General features: G+C 58.0%; 3 protein-coding genes across 4 annotated transcripts; all 3 read right to left on the bottom strand.

Annotated features, from left to right (window-relative positions):
* Positions 1-440: 440 nt before the first annotated feature.
* Positions 441-21,996, bottom strand: VGF (VGF nerve growth factor inducible). Of its 2 annotated transcripts, XM_036824519.1 has the most exons (4): positions 21,918-21,996; positions 14,783-15,994; positions 3,300-3,519; positions 441-2,789 (listed from the first exon to the last, which is right to left on the bottom strand). In XM_036824519.1, the coding sequence occupies exon 4, from the start codon at positions 2,767-2,769 to the stop codon at positions 952-954; it is 1,818 nt and encodes a 605-aa protein (XP_036680414.1). In that variant the 5' UTR covers positions 2,770-2,789; positions 3,300-3,519; positions 14,783-15,994; positions 21,918-21,996; the 3' UTR covers positions 441-951. The 2 variants fall into 2 exon arrangements, with proteins under 2 accessions (XP_036680414.1, XP_036680415.1); XM_036824520.1 differs by lacking the exons at positions 3,300-3,519; positions 14,783-15,994; positions 21,918-21,996 and adding an exon at positions 2,919-3,154.
* Positions 8,648-11,629, bottom strand: NAT16 (N-acetyltransferase 16 (putative); the record flags this gene model as incomplete). The annotated part of the gene is given in 4 exon segments (XM_036826790.1): positions 8,648-10,176; positions 10,178-10,519; positions 10,522-10,662; positions 11,303-11,629. Coding segments are annotated over 4 exon segments (918 nt in total), but the record flags the coding sequence as incomplete, so codon positions are not given.
* MOGAT3 (monoacylglycerol O-acyltransferase 3) lies at positions 16,956-22,010 on the bottom strand. Its single transcript, XM_036824523.1, is given in 7 exon segments — positions 16,956-19,588; positions 19,669-19,877; positions 20,454-20,547; positions 20,550-20,627; positions 20,946-21,154; positions 21,443-21,698; positions 21,918-22,010. Coding segments are annotated over 7 exon segments (1,074 nt in total). The 5' UTR covers positions 21,991-22,010; the 3' UTR covers positions 16,956-19,433.
* Between the last annotated feature and the right edge of the window lie 254 nt (positions 22,011-22,264).

Raw genomic sequence — 22,264 nt, 5'->3', positions numbered from 1 at the left:
CTCCCCATATGTCTTGTGAGGTACATAGGACCAGGGAATTTAGGGAGCAGTTAAGGGAGGTGGGTGGGTAAGGTGGAGCAGGGGCGGTGGGAGCTACCAGCACTGCCTAAGTGGCCCTGAGATCGTGCAAAGAAGAATTTACTAGGTGGGTCAGAGCTGCGGCACCTTATCCGCTCTGCATCTCTCTGCCAGGGCCTGAGGACCTGTGACTTTAACCCCCAAGCTGGAAGTGGAATTTAGGGTTTCCTAAAGGATGTGAGCCTATTCTATGCAACCCCTCCCCCCCCCCCCCCGAATACGGTTGAAAGAGGTTCTATCACTCAACCTTGGCTTTTGAGCAGGAGGAGATGGGTGTTGTGGATGGCGCTTCCCTCACCGCCCCTTGGGAAGGACCACGCAGGCCCAAGGGGACGGGTGAATAACCGAGAACAAAGTCCTAATAAAATAGTCACTTTTATTTCTTAGCAAAACTATTTCCTCCGTGAGGGGTATTTACAACAGAGTAGGGAAAGAAGGGGTAAATTCACAGCGATCCGGAGAGGGTGGAGAGGCTCTTGGGAGGCCCAAAGGGCGGGAGACAGACACTTCTTCACACAGTTAACTGGAAATCCTTTTTCCGGTTTCAGATCGGGACATCCCGAGAGGGACTAGGTGGGGACGGGGCCCCGCGGGGGCAGGGAACTCGCACAAACTACCCGGCCCCCTGTGCTGTTCCCGAGACACCCGTGAGTGAGTTTGGGATTTCGGGCTTCCGACGCACGAAGAGGTCTGACAAGTCCCGGCGTAGCCCGGGGGCGGGGCGGCCCGCGGGCGGAGGGGTGGGCGGGGGCGGGGCTGGGCGGCGGCCGAGGGCGGGGCCGGGCGCATGCAAAACACTGAGAGGGGAAAGGAGCGACACGGAGGGGGGGTGGCGGCGCGCGCGGCGGCGCGCGGGGGCGGGGCCGGGGCCGGTCACGGGCGCCTGAGCAGCACGTGCTCGATGTAATTCTCCAGCTCCTCCTGCTCCTGCAGCCGGCGCTCCTCTGCCTCCGCCTGCTCCTGAGCGCGCCGCGCCTGGGCCTCCCTGTCGGGATAGTGGCTCGAAGGCGGCAGGGCGTGGTGGTAGTGGCGGCGGCGCGAGGCAGCGGGTGGCTGCAGTGTTCGCGGCCGGATGTAGTTGGGAAAAGGGTGGTAGGGCCCCGGGGGAAACACCTCGTCCTCCTCCCGATCCCAGGGCGGGAGCACCTCGTTCCAGTCGGGCAGCTCGTCCCGAGCCGGGGCGGGGGAGAGGGGCTGGGGCTGCGGGGAGCGGGCGTGAGTGGGGACGGGGGCGGCCCGGGGGGGCGGCACAGGCTCGGGAGGGGCGTTCTTCTTCCGCTTCCGCTTCTCTTCCACCTCCTCGATGATGCTGACCACGTCGTCCGCTGGCAGGTGGAGTTTGGTGGACAGCTCAATGAGGCTATCGATTGTCTGCGGGTCCATCTCTTCGTCGTCGTCGTCCTCCTCCCCGCCCTCCTCTGCCCCCTCGGCCTCCTTTCGTCGGTGGCCGGGCGTCTCCTCCTGGGAGCGCTTGTCTTCGGCTCCGGCTTCCCCGTCCTCCTCCTCAGCGAACAGTAAAGCGTTCTGTCGCGCCCTCTCCGCCTCCTCCGCCTCCGCCTCCGCCTCCGCCGCCTCCTCATCCTCTTCCCCCACCCTCTCCTCCCCGCCGCGTCTCTCCTGCTCCGCCTCCTCCTGCAGCCCCCGACCCCCCAGGCCGCGCTGCCGAGCCCCGCCCTGCAGCAAATACTGGAGCAGCAGGTCGGAGGCGAGGTCGGCCAGCCGCTCTTCCTGGGCCGCGGCCTGCCGTGTGGCCTCCGCCTGCCGCCTCCCGGCTTCCACCTGCGCCAGCCCTTGCTGTAGAAGGCGCTCTCCCGCCTCAGAGCCGCCCAGGAGTGAGGTCTCCGGCCGGCGCGCCTTGGTAAAGGGAGCGCCCAGGCCTTGGTACGCCTTGGACAAGGGTGCCAATGCCTCACCTAGGTGTGTTTTGGGGGAGGACACTCCTTCCCCGAACTGGTGGGCTTCGGGAAGGGGCCCGCTCTCGGGCATACGCGCCTGGAATTGCGGGGGAGCAGGCGGCGGCAGGGCCGCGCGCTCCGGGACGCGCGCCTGGAACTCTCCCCAGGAAGCCCGCCACACGCGCTCCGGCCCGGGGCTCTCCAGGTTGACTCGGGTCAGCGTGTGCGTGCGGGTTTCCGTCTCTGCTGCCGCCGTCTCTTGCTGGCGCTTGGCACTGCTCGGACTGAAATCTCGCAGTTCCTGAAGCAGGGAAGCTAGCGCCTCGAGCTCCTCGGAGGGGCCGGCCGCCTCGGGACCATTCTCCTGAGTCTGAGGGCGAGGCGGGGCCGCGGGCGCCTGGGTCTCTGGCGCTGGGAGACTGTGGGTCTGGCTGCGCACGGTCTCGGTCAGCAGAGCTTCTGCGGCTTCTTCCTCTGGCCGCTGCTGGGAGCCGCCAGGCGCTGGGGGCGAGGCCGGGCGGTCGAGTGCCTGCAGCAGCACCGCGGCCAGCGCCCGGGGATCCACGCCCTGGAAAAGCTCTCCCTCGTCCTGCGGCTCTGAATTTCTAGCGGCTCGGACCTCTGGGGCGCTAACACCCTTCGGCCCGAGCACTGCGTCCCCAGCTACCGGCTCTTCATGCTCAGAGCTGGGGGGAGGTGGCTGAGCCTCAGGCTGCCCCGGGGGCGCTGCTCCCAACCCCTTGGTCAGTAGAAGGAAGCAGAGGAGGACAGGAGCCGGCAACCTGAGCGATTTCATGACCGAAGGGCTGCCGGAGACTGTGAAAAAATAGAAGTGACCAAAGAAAGAGAGGGTTTCTGTAAGAATTTTCCGCTCTCTGATTTTATATTCCCTTCCCCCACCTTTAATCAGGAAAGCCGGGGCTTCCCTTATCCCCCTAACCTTACCCTGAAAAGGGACGTTTAGGAGCAAAGGAGGAAGATGTTGTGCCGATCTCTGGAGTCGTGTAAATGGGAAAACGCCTGCAACCCTTGCTCCCCCAGTGCCTCCTCGCCCCCTTCCCTGAGCCAGCTCACTGCCAGCGCCCACGTACTAAGCAGCAAGGATACGGGGAAAAAAAAAAAATCTCTGCTCCCTCCCCACAGGACTCCCCGGATGGTGCGTGGGCGACTTCAGCAGCAAGAGAAAAGCGGCGACTCCCCCATTTACCAGGGACCCTTCCCGGGGGCTCCCCGCTGTGTTTTCAACACTCCCAACTGGGGGAGAGAGAACCCTCCCTCACGCCCACGGCTGCTGAGGGTTTGAGGGACGGACAGCAGAGTATTTACCAGCTGGTGCCACGACGCGGGAGGTGGAGAGGAGGGTCGGGGCGGGGTTGGGACAGGGGAAGATCGGGACTCGTCCGCCTCGGCTCCGAGCGGTGGCTAGGATACGAGCGATGGTCGAGGTCTGGCGTCCAGTGGGCTGGGCTCAGCTGGGTCCGCGCGGCTCCGGGAGACTCGCTCGCTCAGGCTTCAGCACGCTGGACAGCGCCCGCGCCGTTACCGCCTTATAAAGAGGAGCGCGCGGGGTCACGTGGGAATCGCCCCGCCCCATTGACGTCAATGTTCATTCATGGGGAAGCGGGCGGGCGCCTAGAGGCGGGAGGCCGCCCAGCGATTGGAGGATGCGTGCCTCTCCCGGCCCGCGCCTGCGCGCTGCAGGCCTCTGTTGGAGGGGTGTGCGCTAGCCTGGCACCAGGGAAATGAATGAATGAAGGAATGAATGAATGAAATGCTGAGGCGGGCGGGGCAGGGGGGCTATGAATGAATGAAGGAGGGACGAGGAGAAAAGGATGAATGAATGAATGGCAGAATGAATGGAAGGGTGGATTCAGAGACGCTGCAAGGCGGGAGGGTGGGTTACAGAGCAACTTGCAGCGGCGGGAGCCCGACGAGCGGAATAGGGTGGGGGCTCTCCCAGCGTCTGACTGGGTCCCATAGGAGATCCACACTGGGAAGGGGGAAGATAAGGATTGCAAAACTGAGGAGGGGACCAGACTCCCCATTCCCCGACTGCACGGTGCGTGGGGAACACGCCCAAGGACGGCGTGAACCTGAGAGAAGAGGGATGGTTCTGCGCGCCTGCGGGCGCTGTCCGCGGATCTGCGGTGCAGGGTGCGGGCCCTGGGCCGGGGCACATGGGTGGATCTTGAAGCTTGGGTGATCCTGTCGGAAAGGATCCGAGTTGGAAGAGATAGGGAAAAGATTGAGGATGTGTGTGCCTCTGTGTCGTGTCTGTGCATGGTCTGTGCGTGTCTCGAGAAAAAATGTGTGTCTGTCCTTCTGTCCAGCTGACTCTATTGGCCCCTTTTCAGACCACCTCTCCCCACCACCCTCCTGCTTCTTCCCCTCTCGCTGCTACCCCCCGAAGGACGTTTGGAGGACGAGAGCAGACCAGGTGGGGAGGGGGGTGCGCAGGTGGGGGGTGACTCAACTCCATCTCTCTCCATTGCTTAAAGGGAAGATTTAAACGCGATGTGGGGGGGGGGGGAGTGGAGGGGGGGAGTGCAACGTCAGAGATCGCCCCTCTCTGCCACCAGACCCCTCGTCCGCATCTCCTGCCAGAGGGGTTGGGATTGGGGGCTTGGACAGTTAGAGGTTCCGGGGGGATGGGGGGCGATGACGCACAGATTGCGCAAAGAGAATCCATCAGCGAGCCGGGTCCAGTGAAGGGAGACCAGCCGTGGGCGGGGGTGGGGGAGGACGGAAATGAGGAGGGGGGCAGAGGAGAGGAGAGGGAGGCAAGGGGAGCAGCCACTGCAGGAATGAACGGGAGGGAGGGAGGCTGGAGGGGGGTTGCGGCGCAGGCAGAGAGCTGTGCGGGGGCGTGGGCAGGGAAGGGGGAGTGGAATGACACATGCCAGACACACAAGGACTGCGGACACGGGTGCCTGTGGGCACACACAGGGCACCCGCGCCCTAAGACTCTGGAAACCGGGATCAGAGCTGTCTGTCAGGAGCTCCGAGACTCTTTCAGAGCCAGTCCTCAACCCCTTCCTCATCTCTTCCTAGCACTGACCCTCATCCTCTCCTCTTTCTCTCTCTCTCAAACTCTCTCTCTCTCTCTCTCTCACACACACACACACACACACAAACACACGCTCACGTGCTTTCCCTCTATAGCCAGCAGTGGCTTCTCGGTTCCATCAGTGGCTCCACTTTCCCAGAAGAAAGCCCATCAGCTCTGCGGGGAAAGAGGTGGGGAGAAGTAGAGAGAGAGGAAGGAGAGAAGAGGTGGGGGCAGGAGAGGGAGGAAGGCAGGCAGGCATCTGGAACAGGTAAAGGATCAGGCTAAAGAAAAAAAAAAGGAGAACCAAGGTGACTGTGAAGATGCCAAAGATGGAGAGGAGGGGGCAACAGACCTGAGACTGTGCCTTATCCCCCTCCCCCAAACTATCTAGGACATCCCTCTGCCCCTATGGGTTCCCCTCATTCCTCTTCCTCCTCATCCCACTCCCCTTTATCCTCCCTGCCTGGTTACCGAGAGCAGTGGAATGGGGAGGGGGGGTCACGTTACCTTCCTGAGGAGGATGAATCAGAGAGAGATGGCTCAGACATCTGGTGGGGGGAGGGGAAGCCATCCAAGAGGGAAGGAAAGAGGGAGGGAGGGAGGCGAGGTGGGGGGGCAGCCTGAGAGGTTGATGGGGCTAAGAGAGCAAGTATGAGATGAGGGAGATGGGCATCTAGAGAAACTGTTTGTGTTCCTGTGGGCTTGTATATGTGCACATGCATGTACATACGTGTGCATTGCATTTGTGTGTGTCCAGAGATTAATGAAACATACGGGGAAAGAAAAAGAAAGGGAATGGGGGGGACCACTTGTGTATTTAATCAGCTAGAGAGTGGATAGGCATGGTAATGTTCCAATTTAAATATGTAATTTTCTCTTCCAATCTGTGGAGCTGTGTTTTTGCCTATTTCCAGGTGTCTCTGTAAGTGTGAGTGTGTGTGGGTCCTGATCCCTCTGAGTGCCTGTATACCTGTGCGGTTGGGAGTTTGAGTGCATCCAGTCTGGGTACCTGCTGGTGTCTGAAAATTGTGCCTGGCTTGGTGTGTCAATAATATGTGTGTACCCGTGTGTCTTTGTGCATTTATCTGGGTCCTTCCATGTCTGTTGATATACGTGACAGGTTATGTGGACTGCTATGGGCTTTTGATCTTTCCTGCCCCTCCCCCATTTACCTTCACCTCTAGATTTCTGTGCAGAAAAGCCTCAGTATCCTAGCCAGTCATCTGCAGCCTCCAAGTTCAAGTCTTGCCCCGCGTTTTTTAGAGTGTTCCCTCATTCCTCCATTCTTCCCCAACGCTTTCCTCCTCCACTCCGCCCAGAAGTCCAGGGGAGCTTCTCAGAAATCGACATCCGAAGAGTCTCAGTCTTTATGACATGGGGGAGGGGGTAGTGAGATGGAAGCCAGGGCAATAGGTTTGGTGATTCCACAATCTGGATTGTGTCTGCATGGACTCTGAATCTCTGGGTCTGTTTCTGCCTCTCTCTATCCCAGTTCCCTTCCAGGGTCAGCTCGTTCACATGCACCCCACCTCTCAAAAATGTGCTGTGCCCTTCACACCTGGCTGCCTCTAAGGGCTTCTGGAAAAGAGCTGGACTGGGGACAGGTTCCTGGGGTTTGGGAGAGGAGGGAGATGGCAGGAAAGAAAGAGGAATGAGAGACAGAGCTGGGAAAGGCAAAGCTGAGATGGGGACCAGGAGGGGATGCCTGGTGTTTGCTCTGAGATGTTTGTATAAATCCGTCTCTTTGTCTTTGTTTCTGAATCTCTCATACTCTCCAGGAGGGTAGTAAGAGAAGATGGGGTCCAACCAAGTAGTGATCCAAGCTGAAGATTTGGAAAACCAAGGGAGGGGGCAGAGCACTGGGTCTTTTCCCTGAGAAGGTTTGGGAAAGAAAAAGAGAGCAGGGGCTTGGGGGTCCCCGCAGCTCACCTCCCCTCTCTTCCTCCCTTCCCCCAAACCGGTGACTCACCTCTGCAGCCTTTCAATGCGTCAGCTATGGGGGGGACAGGCAGGGAGGGGCACTTTATGAGGAAGGCAGGGGTCTCCACCTTGAATTGAAAGAAGGTGCTGAAGAACCCCGTGGAAATGGCCCCATTAGAACACATCATTGCCTAGCCCCTGCCCACCCCAGTTCAGGTGGGTGGGGAGTCCTGGGAAGGGGACTGGGAGAGGGCTACGGGCCACTGGTGGATCTGGGAATGATGAGTAATAAAGGGGGGCTCACCCTGATTTTTAGTCCCAGGGTCCCATTCCTTCATACCCCACCCACTCCTGGGTGGGGGAGGGGAGACCCAGCAAGCTGGGGGAAGGCAAAGCCGCAGAGATGAGTCACCAAGAAAGGAAAAGAGAAAGAGGGAAAGAGACAGAGATGAGGAGAGACACAGAGACAGCCACTGGAAAGACTGAGAAAGGAACACACACACACACACACACACACACACACACGCACACACCATGAAGGTGGTATCCACAAACTAACAGGAGGAAGGAAATTTTGTACTTCCATAATCCTGAACCAGCCTCCTCCAGCATCCACCTGTCACACAAATACACACACAACACTATCATTCAGAGTTACACTGATATCCTGAGACACACCCACTTACACAAACACAATGTCACACCTAGTCCAGCAGAGTCACCTGTCCAGGCACATGCTGAAGATGTGACCAGTGTAATGGAGGTTCAGGTTGAGAGCCCTCGATTCCTTTTACACAGGATGGTGGGAGGGCATAAGAGCCCTAAAGGAATGTAACTTCAAAAATCCAAGACTCACAGGCTATGCCTTGCACACACGACGATACACACAGTCCCCTGCTTCCCCATCCACACGTACATAGTAACCTATCAAGCGCCTCCTCGTCAAGAAGCCACTTGGAGTACCTGATTCTGGGGTACGCCAGGCCCGTAGCCCCGAATATATCCCACCCAGACACCCCCTGAGTCGTACACACATGTACAGAAACACAGACACACAAAGACGCCCATGGCCACACTCACACGGACGGAAACCACCTTGCGCTGCCTTGCCCGCGTCCGCACACGTCCTGGCGCCCCCGCGTGGTACTTTTCGGGATCGCAGTCTCCGCCGCTTCGGAGCTCGGCTCCCGCGGGGCGGCGCCCAGGCTCCCTCCACCTCTTCCCCCTCCGTGCGGTGCCCACCCAGGAATGGGGAGAGAGCAAGGGCGCTGGCCACGAGAGAGCCGAGAGCTGGGAGTTAGACGCCTGGATCGTGGGAATGAGGCAGGCTGGTTCCGGATGCCAAGGGGAACTTGCGAGAGAGCAAGAATTTGGAGCAGCAGCGGACTCCCAGGTCCAGGGGAAAGCGAGGCCCGGGGCTAGTCCAAGCGCCGCGCCGCTGCCCGCCTCGGTTCTGAGCAATCAATTCTTTCTGCCGCTTGGCTGGTGTGGGGGGTAGGGGCGCGCAACGGCCAGCAGCCCTCCCCAGCTCCCCTCCAGGAAGTCATTAGCCCCAGTGGCACAGGGCTTAGAGATCCTCTCTGATACAGGCTGCTGGGGAAGGGGGAGAGGACAATGCAGCTCATCCCTCCCCACCGAGAAGAAGTGAAACAGACACAGAAGGTGGGCCAAGGGCCCGTTTTATTGCAATACAGCCATGGCTGAAGTGACAGGGAGGAGGGCAGCTTGGTCAGGTGCAGGAGGCAGCCAAGCAAGGCACAGCAGCACAGCCGGAACGGGGGGAAAGAGGGGAGCAGCGGCTGTCTTCTTTGTCCACCTTCTTCCACCTCCTGGCGCCCTCCTCTGTCCATGTCTTTGATTCCATCCCCAGTGAACCCTGTGCTCGCTGTCCATTGTCCAACAAGAAGGTCCAGCTACAGTGAGGTTCTGAGGTATGCTCTGGGCTGGGGACACCTGGTTTCTAGTCTCTGCCAGACTCCCAGCTATTGTGAGCCACTTGGAAGGCACTTGAGTCTTTCTGAGCCTGTGTCCTCCCTCTGCGGGAGATGTGAGGATCCCGTGTAGGAGACATCGCTGTGCAAATGCAGCTGTTACTACTTGCATTTAAATAGAAGACCGTCAAAGTCCAGAAAAAGCATAAAGGAACAAGAGGATGGGAGGGGTGTCCAGAAATATCTGGAGGAGGGGGTTCCAGTCGCGCTAGAAGGCAGCCCGGGTAGAAGCAGTAGACAGCCTCGCACCAGGCTGAGGGACCTGCCCTCCACTACACCAGGCTCTCCACCCAGAACCCTCTGGTTCACGGGCCTGCTTCGGGCCCCTGGTTGGGGGCATAGGGAAGGGAGCCTGCAAAATAGCACCATTGTGCAAAGTTGGAGGAAACCCCAGTCAGAGGAGGCAGCCTCAGAAAGGTGCATCACCAGAGCGTAAGCAGGGGCCAAGTGGGGGTGAGGCATTATAAATCTATTTCCTTTACAGGGTCCTTCTCCATATTACACACAGGGTGGGGGATGAAGAGATCATGGGGAAGGGGAATGGAGGGGCAGACAAATGGACAACGGAGAACTAAGAGAGGTCCAGGCACAGGAGACTGAGAGGGTGGTGAGGAGAGAAGCAGAGGGTAAGCTCTGGGGGCCTGAGGAAGATGGGGAGGAAGAAAAGTAATACCTATTGGGCAACTGTGCTCCTGGTCGGGTGCTGGGCGTTGCACACACTTCTGCCAGCTCCCATCCACGAGGGGGCAGAAGGGAGAAGCCACAAAGGGCAGAGTACACTCCCAGGCTGGGGCACGGACAGGGAAAGGCTCTGAAGCTGTGAAGGAACCCATTCTTTGGCGGGGAAAGGGAATGGGTGGACAACAGAAGCGCGAGTGACTCCCCCAAACCCGGCGGTTCAGATCAGGGTGTGGGCAACTGCGTTTGGGGGCGCTAGAGTCAAGATGGCAGACAGAAATGTAAGGGGAAGAGGGAAGGGAAGGATGGACAGCGGGTGAGTGTAGGCGGCAGAGCCGATGACCGAGGGCAGGGGGAGGGGGCGGAGCTTGAAAACAGCAGGGGCGGGGCTTTGGGGGGATCCGAGGAAGGAGGTGGGTCTAAAGTGCATCTTCTCTCCCCTCCGACTGGAGAGGCCTTAGATGTCGGCCTCCAGCAGGTATTGTTCGGTATAACCCTTGACCAGCTCGAGCCCCAAGCCAGCCTGGCAGAAATCAGCCAGCCTGGCAGAAATCAACCAGATGTAACCACAGCTGGGGCGCCAGGAAGAGCTGGCACATGGCGTTGAGGCCGACGAGACGCGGGGCCTGGCGCTGCAGATGCCACAGAAGCTGGCTCTGAACCTGCGCGCCGTCGCTGCCGAAGGCGTAGATGTTGAGGTAGCGCCACGTGCCGTTGCCGCCAGGTGGGATGGGGAAGGGGCGCGTGCACAGCGTGAGCACGCGCGGGCGCGCGCGGCTGTCCACGCGCCACTCCAGGCCCTTGGCCGCCAGCAGGCTCAAGTTACTCTCGCTCGGCCGGTAGGGCTGCCAGTCCTGGATGATGGTCCCGCCCGGAAGCACGTCGCGCTGCACAGAAGGCGACAGCAGGGGAGGCGTGCCACGTCGCCGCCAGCCTCCGACACGGCCTCCGTGGGCAGCGGCGAGAAGGTGCCGGAGGCCCGCAGAGCCGCCAGCCGCGCGCCCAGCCCCTCCAGCAGGGCCGACACGTTGAACTGGACCAAAAGGATGCCCTGAGGGGGGCACGAGTGAGCGCGGGGCGGGCGGCGGGAGGGCTGCGAGTCCGGTGCCTCTTGGCATCGTCACTCCCACATTCACACCCACGGGCTCCCACCTGGGCCCCTCGGGAGGGCCGACCGTGCGGGGCCGGGTGGAGTGGGGTATGTGAGAGCATGCAGGAACCAGGGGCAAGGCCTCCGAAAACCTGGATCCCCAAGGAGAGTGGAGATCAATGTGGAGTAGTCAGAGACGTGGGGATGTGTGCCCCAAGAGTGGAAGCGAGGGAAGCTTATCAGTCGGTAGGATGGGGGAGGCAGAGGGGAAGGACAAAGGCTCAGATTAGGATGTTTGGGTCCCTGAAGAGAGGCGGGATCGATGTAGGGGAGGCAGGGACACGAAGTCCGGACGCCTGGGCTCCAGCCTCCTGGAGTAAGGATAGAGGGTTTAAAGATTGAAAGTCGGGAGCTGTTTGACTTTCCCTGGGCAAAAGGGCCTGGGTAAGGACTGGGAGTCCCAGGGCAGGGCTCATGGGCGCCCCCACTCGGCCGAGTCGGCAGCAAAGGAAAAGCCGGTGACTGGCTGCATGTGGGGTGACAACGCCCGGAGGCCCCTCGGGGACAGGTCCGCCCATCCGAGCTCCCTTGTCCTTCTCACCTGCTTGGTGATTAGGTGGTATTTCTTCAGCTCCCGGGACGCCAGCTGGTCGTCCCGGGTGAGTCGTGCCACCTTGACCCCCGGGTGCCTTCGCTTGACCAGCTGCGAGCAGAAGCGCTGCAGCATCCCAGCCAGGCCCTTGCCGCACTCCCAGGGCGCCGCGCGAAGCCCCTCCACCAGCGCCGTCTCCCCGGCGTCGATCACGAGCACCGACCCCAGGGCGATCTGCGGACCGAGGCCGTTAGGGGGCCCCCGCCCCGCCTTCACCCCTGCCAGGGCTCTCCGTTCAAAGGGCTCGCCTCTTCCCACACGCTGAGCACTCCGTCGTCACCACCCCGGGCGCTGGGCCAGACCCGGGGCCTGCCCAGGGAGCTCTCCTCAGCACGTGGGTCTTGGATTCAAGAGCCCGCGGAAAGATCATTCGCGGGCGTCTCTTCCACCTCTTGAGATGCTCCAGACCCCCGGGCATCAGGTCCTTGCCCATTCGCCACGCCCCCTTTCTTTGGCTCCACTCCCAGGAGCCTGCTACTCCCAGCTTCCTCTTAGCTCCGCCCCGGAGCCCATCTCTTAGCTGCTCCTGCATTCAGGCCCTCTTGGTGCGAGAGTTCAGTCTACTCAGGGGTCCAGACCCCTTTCTAGCTGCTCCCACCCCCAGACTACCCCCTCTTGTCTGCTCCCCTACTTTCTGTGCTCCTTCCCCCAGAAACTCGTCAAAGGAATCCTAAATTACCGAAGCTGTCAGGTTCCTCCGCTATTCCGAGTTCTACACATCCGCCACGCACCCTCACTGGCTGGGCCCCTGGATCCACACGCCCTTCTCTCTCTCTCTCCTTTTCTTCTTTTTGGGAAATTTCTTCCTGTAATCCTTGCTTCATCTCCCACTCAGGCTACCCCTGCTCTTCCCATTCCTCAGAGTTTCCTTTTTGGGTCAATGGCTTGTGGATCTGGTACCCCTTTGGCATCCAGCTCTTCTTTTTCCCCTGCCCAGAGACAGGACGAAAGAGAAAGGCCCATCCCCAAGTCCGGATGATTCCTCATTTCCAGATGTCTCTCCTCCAGACCAACCAAATCAACCAATCAAATCCCCTCTTCTCTCTTTCAGCCAATTAGAATTGTCCACTCACATAACCTACATAAGCCTCAGTAACCAACATCCCAGGGGACACACATACCAGCTACTTTGAGGAGGGTGATTTTGGGATGATTAGACTTTTTTTTTATATATAAGAACATGACCTAGGTTTAGGAGATGGGACCAGCAGGGGCACCAAGGGGTGGGTTAGGGATAATTTTAGCTTCCATATCACAAACATGGCTTATGTAAGCACAGTGTGGTTCCAATACAAACAAGCTTCAAAACAAGGGCTCCATCTCCCTCTTTCTTTTCAGTCTAATTCTTAGGCTTAAGGCTCTCGCAGGTAAGCTGGGGTGAGGTAAGACAGCTCAGGCCAGTATCGTCAGAGGGCAGGGAGAAGCACAGGCTCAGAGGATCTTAGAGCCCCTGCTATGGCCACTAGGGACCATCAGGTTCAACCCATTCCTTTCACAAAGAGGAAATCAATCAAGGCCCAAGATGGTTAAGATCTCGCCTAAGGTGAGTTAGCTTGGACAAAGCTGGGCTAAAAGTTAAATTTTCCTGGATCTCAGGCCAGTGGGGAGATCTCCGACCCCAGCCTGAAGAGCAAGGATAGGCATGACTGGGTCCTTGGCAGGAGTCAAAGTTTCCAAGTGCTAAGGGTTAAGCTGACTCAGAAGCAGAGATGAGATTGCGGGAGGAACCCCCACTGCCCTCTCCCCACCGTCAATAATTTCTATGCCAACAGTGAGCTCAATCAGATTCCTTGCACCAGGCTCTGGAGATGATGAGTCCGGAGAGGAGCAGGTTAGCTTGTGGCTCCCATCTGGATCTCCAGACAACCTCATCAGCTGTTCATGGGTCCCTGGAACATACAAGCTGGTGCTTCAGGGATATTCCAGCAATTCCCCACTGCCCCCATAAGGGGGCAGAATGTGAGCAACTTGTAGACCGGAACACATCCAACTAGGTGCAAACATTAGGCTCCAGTTTCCCTCTTACTTTCAAGATGGGGAGACTACTGCCAAAGAGTGTGTCTGCATCTCAGATAAAGATGTGTGTAAGGGGAGGGCATTCCCAGGGTCACAGGAAAGAACGGGGAACTTGCTAATTCACCCTGCATCTTTTCTTCCCCGGCACTCTACTCCTATTCCCTTTGGGGGAGATGTAAAGGTTCCAAGGTCCTTCAACCCTGGAAGAGGTGGGAGCTGGGAACAAAGCAGGTCAGGGGTAACAGGCCAAGTGAAAGCAGCCAGCTGGCCCCACAACCCTTACTCCACACTCTGATCCCTTCCCACCCTCCAACGTGGCTCCTTGAATTCTAACTCCCATTAGGTGTCTAGACAGAGACAGAGGCAGCCTTGTGCCCCTGGGCACTATGGGAGATGTAGTCCAAGCACCCCCTGGACCAGGCTCCAGGAAAGCGGGCAGCATTTCCTTATCATCCTTGTATCCTTTCTCTCAATCTCATAAATATGAATGATCCACTCTGGCGAGAGGATGATTGGAGTCATCGCTGGGCATGCCGGGAGCCCACCCCCCACCCCATCTCTCTCCCACCAAACACACCTGAAATATTGATGGCCCTGAGGTCGCAGCTTCTCTGAGCTGGAACACGGAACAGAGGAAGCAGAGAGAGGAGGGGCGGAGTCAAAGAGACCGCAGCTACACAAAGCGCCCAAAGAAGAGAGCGAAAAGGACTGGAGCCAAGGCAGAAAGGAGACCAAGGCAACCTGGAGATGATGGGGGGTGGGGGAGAGGCACGGATACCGAGTCACAGACATGACACCTCGTGACTCAGGGCACAGCAGATGCCAAACAAGTCCTAGCACGCGCCCCCTCCCCAAGGAGACCAGAAATAGAAAGCAGCTTGACACACCCCCTTCTCCCCGCGGTGTGTGGTGGGGAAAGGGGTCACGGGCAGGAGAAAATCAGCAGAGGCTGGAAGAGAACAGAGACTTGAGAGCAGAGGCAGGGGAGACAAGATGAAGTGAGGCAGGGGCAGGGGATGAGGAAGATGGACCAACGAACTGGGGAGAGGGGGTGCCTCAGAGGGCCACAATCATGGAGAAAGGGCGGCTGTACTGGAGGGTGGCCCCCGGTCTTTTGGGGAAGCAGGCGGGAGGGAGATCCCGAAGGAAGCTGTCTACTAGGCAGGGGTCCCCCTGGGCACCAGACTCTGGGGACAGGTGGGAGCCAAATGATGATGGGAGGCGGAGGGAAAGCGCCTCCGAACACCTGGGCGAAGTCGGGTCTCAAGTTATCTGGGACGCGGGACTGGGATGGGTTGGGCGGTAGGAGGCGCAGAGGCTCTCTTCCCCTGAGGGGCGTGGCCTTCTGCTGCCCCCATTCCGCGGGGGAGGAGCACGCCAGCCCCCCGCCCCCAGGCCTGGCTGCCCCCCTACCTCTCTCAAGCCAGGGCCAGGGACCGGGTGCCGAGAAGCCGATCGGGTCCGGCCGCGCAGACAGCGAACGGTACCTAGAGCGGGGTCACCTCGGAGCTCCGAGGGTCAAATTCCGATGACACGCGGGGACCCGGCCGCCGCCGTCCGGTCCCGACTCGGAGTTCCGATGCGAAGGCCGGGTCTGCTCAGTCCTGCACGCGGGCTCGGGCGCCCAGAGCTTCGGGATTCGGGCGGTACGCGCGGCCGCGGCTCTGCTCGGGCTCGGCCGAGGGGAGGAAACCCCAGTGATGCCGAGGAAACATGGCGCGGATCTGGAGCGGACTCGGTTGCGACCGCGGGCAGGCGGTGGGGTGGCGGGGCGCCTGGGAAAGCGGAGTTGCCCCTGGGCGGTGAGTTGGGCGCTGCTGGGTGGCCTCTAGCCTTGCAGACGAGAATCCGCCCCTTGTCCCGGTGGGGGGCGGGACTGAGGGTGGGGAGGCGTCTCGAGGGTCGGTGGAGGGGCCTGATTGCTGGGTTAATTATGGCCCCATGCCCGCAGCATCTCTATGTTGGGTCCGGGAATACCCCCCACGCCCAGTCCCCCTTCTCCGGGGGCCACGCTCCTACTCCCCTCAACGTCAGCCCCATTCTCTGACCTCCGGCTGCTAGACAAGTAACAGCGGCGGGAAAGGGGACGCGGAGCCGGACACCCTGGGGACCTGGTCGGAGAAACTGATAGAGGAAATTGGAAACCCATGAAGATCAGGAAGGGTAGAGACACCAAGTGGCAGCAGCCAAGAGCTGAAAGGAGCAGAGCGAGGCCAAGACGGGTCAGACGGGCCACCACTCCCCGGGGGTCGCCGAGCAGCCTCACGCCCCTCTCCCCGCCCTCCGCAATGGCAGGCTCAGCTCCATTCAGCCGCGGACATCTCAGCCGCGGGCACCTCACCCGCCGTCAGGCAGCAAGGCCCCCGTGGGGCAGCACGCAGAGAGAAAGACTTCAGTGTACACCTGGGGACACCCGAGTACAAGAACACAGACCTCTGTGCACACGGCTGGGCACCCGTGCTAAGCCGGTGGGTGGACGAAGGGTGGGAGGGAGAGCGCAGTGCAGACCCGGAACCGGAGTGGCTGCAGCGCTGCTGCTGACTCTGAACAAGCTGGTGACCCGGGCTCTTAACTCCTGGGGCCTCCCCACCGCATAAAGTGAGATAAAAACACCTGCAGTTCTACCTGCGAGGAACCAGGAAAGGGATGGATGTGAATGTCCTTTAAAACCTGTAAAGTGCTGCGGAGGATGGGACACCACCCCCTTGTCTCCACTCTCGTTCCTGCCTGCCCAGCTCCCATACCCCCCCAGCCCCCAGGCAAAAGCAGACAGTACTTTTGTGTGTCTGGGTAGGGCTCTGTTTGTGGGGTGCCTCAAATGCTGTGCTGAGGAGTTCACACCTTCTGACAATGAGGATCCAGTCCCAGTGAATAGGAGGAAGGACACGATGAAAAGTTTCCCAAAGTTCCCACCGAAGTTGACCTCTCACCTACCTCATCCCAGTTTTATACTTTCCAAGGTAATCACTCCATAACCTGGTAATCCCATTGGCTGTGCTAATGTGAAAAGATGGAGGATCGTGTTCCTGGACTTCCACACACAAAGCCACCCCAAGAGTTAAAGAGATCAGAGTCATCTCTTGACTTCAAGGCCAATAGACCAATAAGTAAGTCACTCAACCTTTTTTTAAAAATAAGACTTCACCCCATTTCTGATTTTTTGAAACTGCCAACACACTGTGCATTTCACAAAGCTGCAGTCAAGGTGGAATACATTCCAGTGTGGGAAAGGACCTCCAAAAGTTAAAGGTGTTGGAGCAAAAAGTCACTAGTGGCTGAAAGGAGATGCGATCACACTCTAATTCCTTCCCTTTCACCAGAAGACTCCCCTCTGCCACCAGAAACGCTTGGATTGGTCCAACATTCACCCACCTCTAGTTTCCTCAACCAATCAGAATTGAAAGTTTCCCAAAGTTCCAGTTCTTTCATGTCCAAGCTATAGGTGGTGTTGCATTCTTCCATCAAAGGCTCAAATACGGTTGTCTTACTGAAATTTTATCAAATATTGATGTTCGACCTAAATCCAATCATTTATTAGGGGTTACAAAACGGTGATATTCTTAATCTGTCATTCTGGGTTTTTTTCCCCCCCTAGCTGGAATATGCCTATAAAAGGAAACTTGTTCTCTTCTACTATGATTACCCTTAGAGATAGTTTGTTGAAGGAAAGACCAGATAAATGCTTACATTTTTCCCTTTATTTGTTAACTATTCAAATAATGTGGTGGTTCCTCAGCATCCTTCAGTGGTGATCGATTATTACTTTCAGACCGTTATGAACTCATTGATTTTAAACAGGCTTAATGTGGTGCAATCCAATGCTGTTATTGTCCTTATTAATGTTGAAGCTAGCCAACTTTTTGGATAAATTGATGTTTTAAAGCGACACAGAGGATCGTGCTAGATCTTCAGGAAGCACTACGTGGATGCAGAGGAGAGGATGCCCTGGACCAGCCTGGCACGTTGGCTGGTCAAGGAAAGTGAGACCCCAACTGCGTCTTAGAAATTCCCCTCTGGGGACTTTCCTGGCGGTCCAGTGGTTAAAACTCCGCATTTCCAATTCCCGGGGCGGGGGAGCTGGTTCGATCCCTGGTCTGGGAATTCATGCCACGGGTGAGGCAAGAAAAAAAAAAAATCCCCTCCAGACGACAAAGAAGGGCAGGGTCCCTCCTGCGCAAGGGGAAGCCTGAGCAAAGCCCAGAGCTGAGAAACAGCCTGCTTTGCAAGAACAAGCAATTCTGGGTTGCACCCATCCTGTAGGCGGGGACTGGCCAGCCAGGGGAGGGCTTTAAACAGGAGAGTGACAGATTTGCCTTGTGAGTAGAGGTTGCCCTCTGGTGGCCACATGGACAATGGCAGGGAAGGAAGAAGGCCTGCCAGGAGGCAATTAGCTGTGCTCCTAAGGTATATATTCATATATTTGCAAGTTAGACGCTTCCAGATAGGAGGAGAAACCACACAGTGTTGGGGGTTATTATCCAGATACACGGCAGGAGAAATGGGACTGGGAACCTTGACGGCTCTGTACTGTGGGGTCCAGAGCTCTTGAAAATACAATAGATCCTTTAGGCAGTTTAGTGATCCATCTCCTCTCTGTGCACGTGGCACCTGCACTTCCCCAAAGAGAAGATCCCATAGCAAATGTTTGTCACCGCCCAACCTGGAACATTCTTTGTCTAATTTGCACAAAGACCACGTCTCGGTGGATGCAGCCCCCAGGCAAAAGCAGACAGTACTTTTGTGTGTCTGGTACCCTGTGTGTCTACAGGGTAGGGCTCTGTTTGTGGGGTGCCTCAAATGCTGTGCTGAGCAGTTCACACCTTCTGACAATGAGGATCCAGTCCCAGTGAATAGGACTGGGAAACACTGATGAAAACAGTGTTTTAGGGAGAGCATCTTGCCAGCGTGAGAAGGTGTTAGATGGGAGATGAGAGGCAAGACCCCTGCTCTCTGAGGAGTGGTCCCAGAGGAAGTCCACGGGAGGGATGGGGGCCTGGAGTAAGAGAAGAAGCTAAGAAGCGCTTAGAAGAAGACAGGAGGCCAGGAAGTGTGACTGGGGTTCTGGAAGGTGGGGAGATAGGAAGGAGGTGAAGGTGATTCTGGCATCCCTAGCATGTTACTGGGGAATGATAACGTCTGGTGGCAGCGGGCAGTGCAGGATATTAAGCTCCTTGGATACGCAGATGCTATGTTTTGTCTACAGATGGGTTGGCTTTTCAGGGCTGCAGAGACTAGCAGTAGGGGAGGACCCACTGGGGCTGGAGCTCTGGAAGTATGACCAGAAATAGGTCTGTAGAAGAGCCCACATTAGGGTCTGCATGGGTGGCAGGTGAGTGGGGATAGCCCCGGGCGCAGGGCTGAAGTCTGACCCAGTGGGATTCTCACTGTCTGGGACTGGAGCTTCCGAAACAGATGTAATGATTCTCTAACCGACCCTAACCTCCTCCAGCCTGCTGGGTCGACTCCTCTACCCATTCAAAAGGCTTGTCCCCAGCCCATCCCATCCCAGTGCTGACCCCTCTCTTCTTTCTCTGAAAAGGCTTCCAGATGTTTCCTCCTGGCTCCATCCTGGGTGAGTGGGCACCCACCCAGCAGAGAAATCCAAGCGTAGAGATGGGTGGGAAGACGATGGCTGACAGTTCTCCTCAATCCACACCCAAGAACGCCAGTGCAGCTGTCCCATGAGCCTGAGTACATCTCATTCACTTCCCAGGACAACCCCGTGTATGTTCAGTGGAAGAAAAATCAAGCCGTGCCCTTGTGATCTGTGCACTTCTCTGTGTTGTATTTCAATAAAAATTAGAAACCCTGCAACTCTGAAGTAGGTAGCCCCGTGTTATAAGGAGGAAACTGAGGTTTGAAAAGCTTAAGTGACTTGGATAAGGCCACGGTCAGTTGTTGGTGGAGCTGAGAATCCGATGGCGGGCATCCGATTCTACGAAGTAGTGGTGTGAGAGAACTACCTTTTATTGGCGCAGTGGCATGGCAGTAGGTGGGGGTCTCAGGGCACTGGGATCAGGGGCTGGGGGGGCTGGTGGGTGTGGGGGGAGGGCTAAGGCTGGGGCTAGATGAAGGTGGGGCGAGTGGAAGCTGGGACACCACAGCTTTCCCTGTGCTCATCAAACAGTTGCTCCAGAGCCTTCACGTAGAGCATGTGAGAGTGGTCAACCTGCTCCTCGGTGGACCAGAGACACTGGGGCACCGGGACGGGGCAGCCCACTGAGGGGAGAGGGGAGACACGGGTGAGGTGCTGTTCATGAAGCTGATGGCAGCCTTCTTCCCTGGAGATGGGCACTCACCCGCAGTGGTCATGGGCCTGGAGAAGGGCACCAGGCCCCAGGAGTTGGCTGAGAAGAGACCACAGCCCCAGAAAATGCAAGGAGAAAAGCCCAGGAGCTTCTTGAAGCCCAGCATCTTCTAGCACAGATGCTGCCACGAGTCTGGGGCAAAAGCCTTAACTCTGAAGATATCATTCCCCCCAGAGGAGTACACGGGCACCAGAGAAGCGCTGGGAAGGGGTGGCAAGAGAGAAGACGGGTGGTCAGATCAGTGTCTCAAGGAGTGCCCCAAATTTCTCCCTCACATGATTCCACTTCCCAAGGCCATTTGAAGCAAATGACAGTGGCTACAAAAGAGATCTGAAAGAGGGATTTACATTTCTTGAGGAAAGACTGTGTACTGGGCCTTCCTATATACATCTTCTCATACAGTCTACAACTGCAACATGGTGGCCAGGTAGGTATTAACCCTATTTCACAAGTAAGGAAGCGTGCAAGGACTTGCCTTTGAGAGGGTGTCATAAAAGAATTTGAACCAAGGGCGTCTGAGCCCCGGGGTCCTGTGGCTTGCACTGTGATCCTGTCTCTCTCCGCCTGGGAGGGAACCTGGGGAACTGGCACCGGTGCTTGGCACAGAGGAAACACTCAAGGGGCAAGAGCGCCCTCTAGGTGTGGTCACACTGTAAGCTCTGAGGACACACTGGCCCACCTACAGGGGTGCGGGTGTGTAGGGACAGAGAGTGTAGACCCCCAGACGCACTGTGACTTCTGAGCATTCAAGGCAGCGCCCCTGGGCACCCACTCACCCGTGCCTCAGTGCCAGGCGGACAAAGCCTTTCCGATTCTGGACAGTGAGGCACTGCTCCCCTGGGCTGGCATACAGGGACTCGTGGGCCCCCTAACCAGGACGACCACAGCCTGCCCGACCTGAGGCTGCGACAGAATAAAATCCAGGCTCTGGCGGTTCACAGAACATCCTCCTGCAGGCACGAGGAGGTGTGGGAACAGTCACTACCCCGTCCTTGGCTCCCTAGTCCCTTACCTCACCCTTTAGCCTAGGAAGGGTGAACCCCCCATCCCTTTCCTTCCAAGCTCCCCTACCCCTGTGCCCATGTCAGTGTGCCCTATAGCACCTCTCCCAGCGAGGATGCAGGACGCTTGCTCCAAAGCCATTCACTGACGCCCACTGTGAGCCTGGCCAATGTTCAAGCCAGGTCCCTGGGCTGAATGGTGGGTGGGGGCCACTGTGGGGGGGTGGGTGGGGGGTGGCTGCCTCCTCCCCTCAGCTCAAGACTCACCAAAGGACAGAAGGTAGTCTCGGTAGGCTGGGAAATGGAAGAGGCCATTCAGCATGGCCGTCAAGGGCCGGAGCCTGGGGAACTGCTGGGAGAAGCCGGAGCTCTCAGTGGAGAAGTTACAGAGGATTCCCATGGCCATGATCCCATGTGGGTGAGCGACCAGCAGGTAGTTCCGGTCAGGGGGCAGCTCTATTGTTTTCACCAGTTTTGGGGGCAGTGGGCAGGATGAGGGGAAGAAAGCATAGACAGGAGGATACCAGCTGAACAGAATTCCCTCCACACCAACAGACTTAACTTAGGGTTAGAGTTCAAGGTCCTACGATGGGGTCAAGGGCACAAGGGGCCCCCTCTGGTACACCATCCCACCCCTCCCCCATTGCCTGAACTTAGGCAGCTGGGGGGCTCAGACTCCAGCATAGGGAGGGGTGAGTAGGTGGGGTACATAGAGGGAAAGGGAGGAAGCAGAGCATCTCCTTGGAGGGTCACCTGTTGCCTTAATGGGAAAATAATCCCTTAGGTGCTTCCAAACAGTCCAGTTCCTCATCCACTCAGAACGCCTTCCGCCTTGGGCAGACAGATAAGGGTGGGAGAATTCCTGGAGGCACCATTTATCACCTCTCACTACTTGTTTAGTCCTCACCTGGGGGGCGGGGTGTGTGTCCCGGTCCAGGAAGAACCGTACCAAGTAGAGAACAGAGAAATACCAGAGCGACGTGAAGAGGAGGAAGAGCAGGAGAAGGGAACAGAAGGGGCCTGGGGGAAAGGTGAGAAAGAAAAATGAACTAGCTTTTGAAACTCCAGTGGCTCCTCCCCTCCACCCTCACCAATGAGATCACTGGCCATCTCCCAGCTGGACCTCTGGCTCCTCCCCCCTCCCTTGGCCCTCGGACATCCTGGCAGGTGGGGCTCCAGCCTTTCTCCCCCCACCCTCCCCCTTGCCTCCTTCCCCAGTGGACCCCGGGCACCACTCACCCGTGAAGAGGAAAGTGAGCAGGTAGCAGTAGGCGCTCAGTACTTCTAGCCGCTGCTTCTTCAGGGTTTTCATACTGCGCGAGGGCGGCGGGGCTGTGGAGACTCCCACTCGCTCCCCTTCTGCCAGCAGGGCTCCAGGACCCGGAGGACAAACGATGAAGATTTCGGTACGAGCCGGGGTAGCCTTTCTCGTCTGAGTGGCCACGCCCCTGGGGCCTCCCGGGGTTGCTTGTAGAGGGCTGTGTGGATGGGGAGACCTTGGGATCCGGAGCGCCACAGGTCTTCACACACTGATCTTTGAACTCCAGACGGTAGGTCTGGGCTGGCCGCTGGGCGGGGCTGGGAGG

This window comes from Balaenoptera musculus, chromosome 15 (assembly GCF_009873245.2).
Source record: "Balaenoptera musculus isolate JJ_BM4_2016_0621 chromosome 15, mBalMus1.pri.v3, whole genome shotgun sequence".
Classification (NCBI taxonomy): Eukaryota; Metazoa; Chordata; class Mammalia; order Artiodactyla; family Balaenopteridae; genus Balaenoptera; species Balaenoptera musculus.
This window is presented reverse-complemented; position numbering and strand designations above follow the sequence as displayed.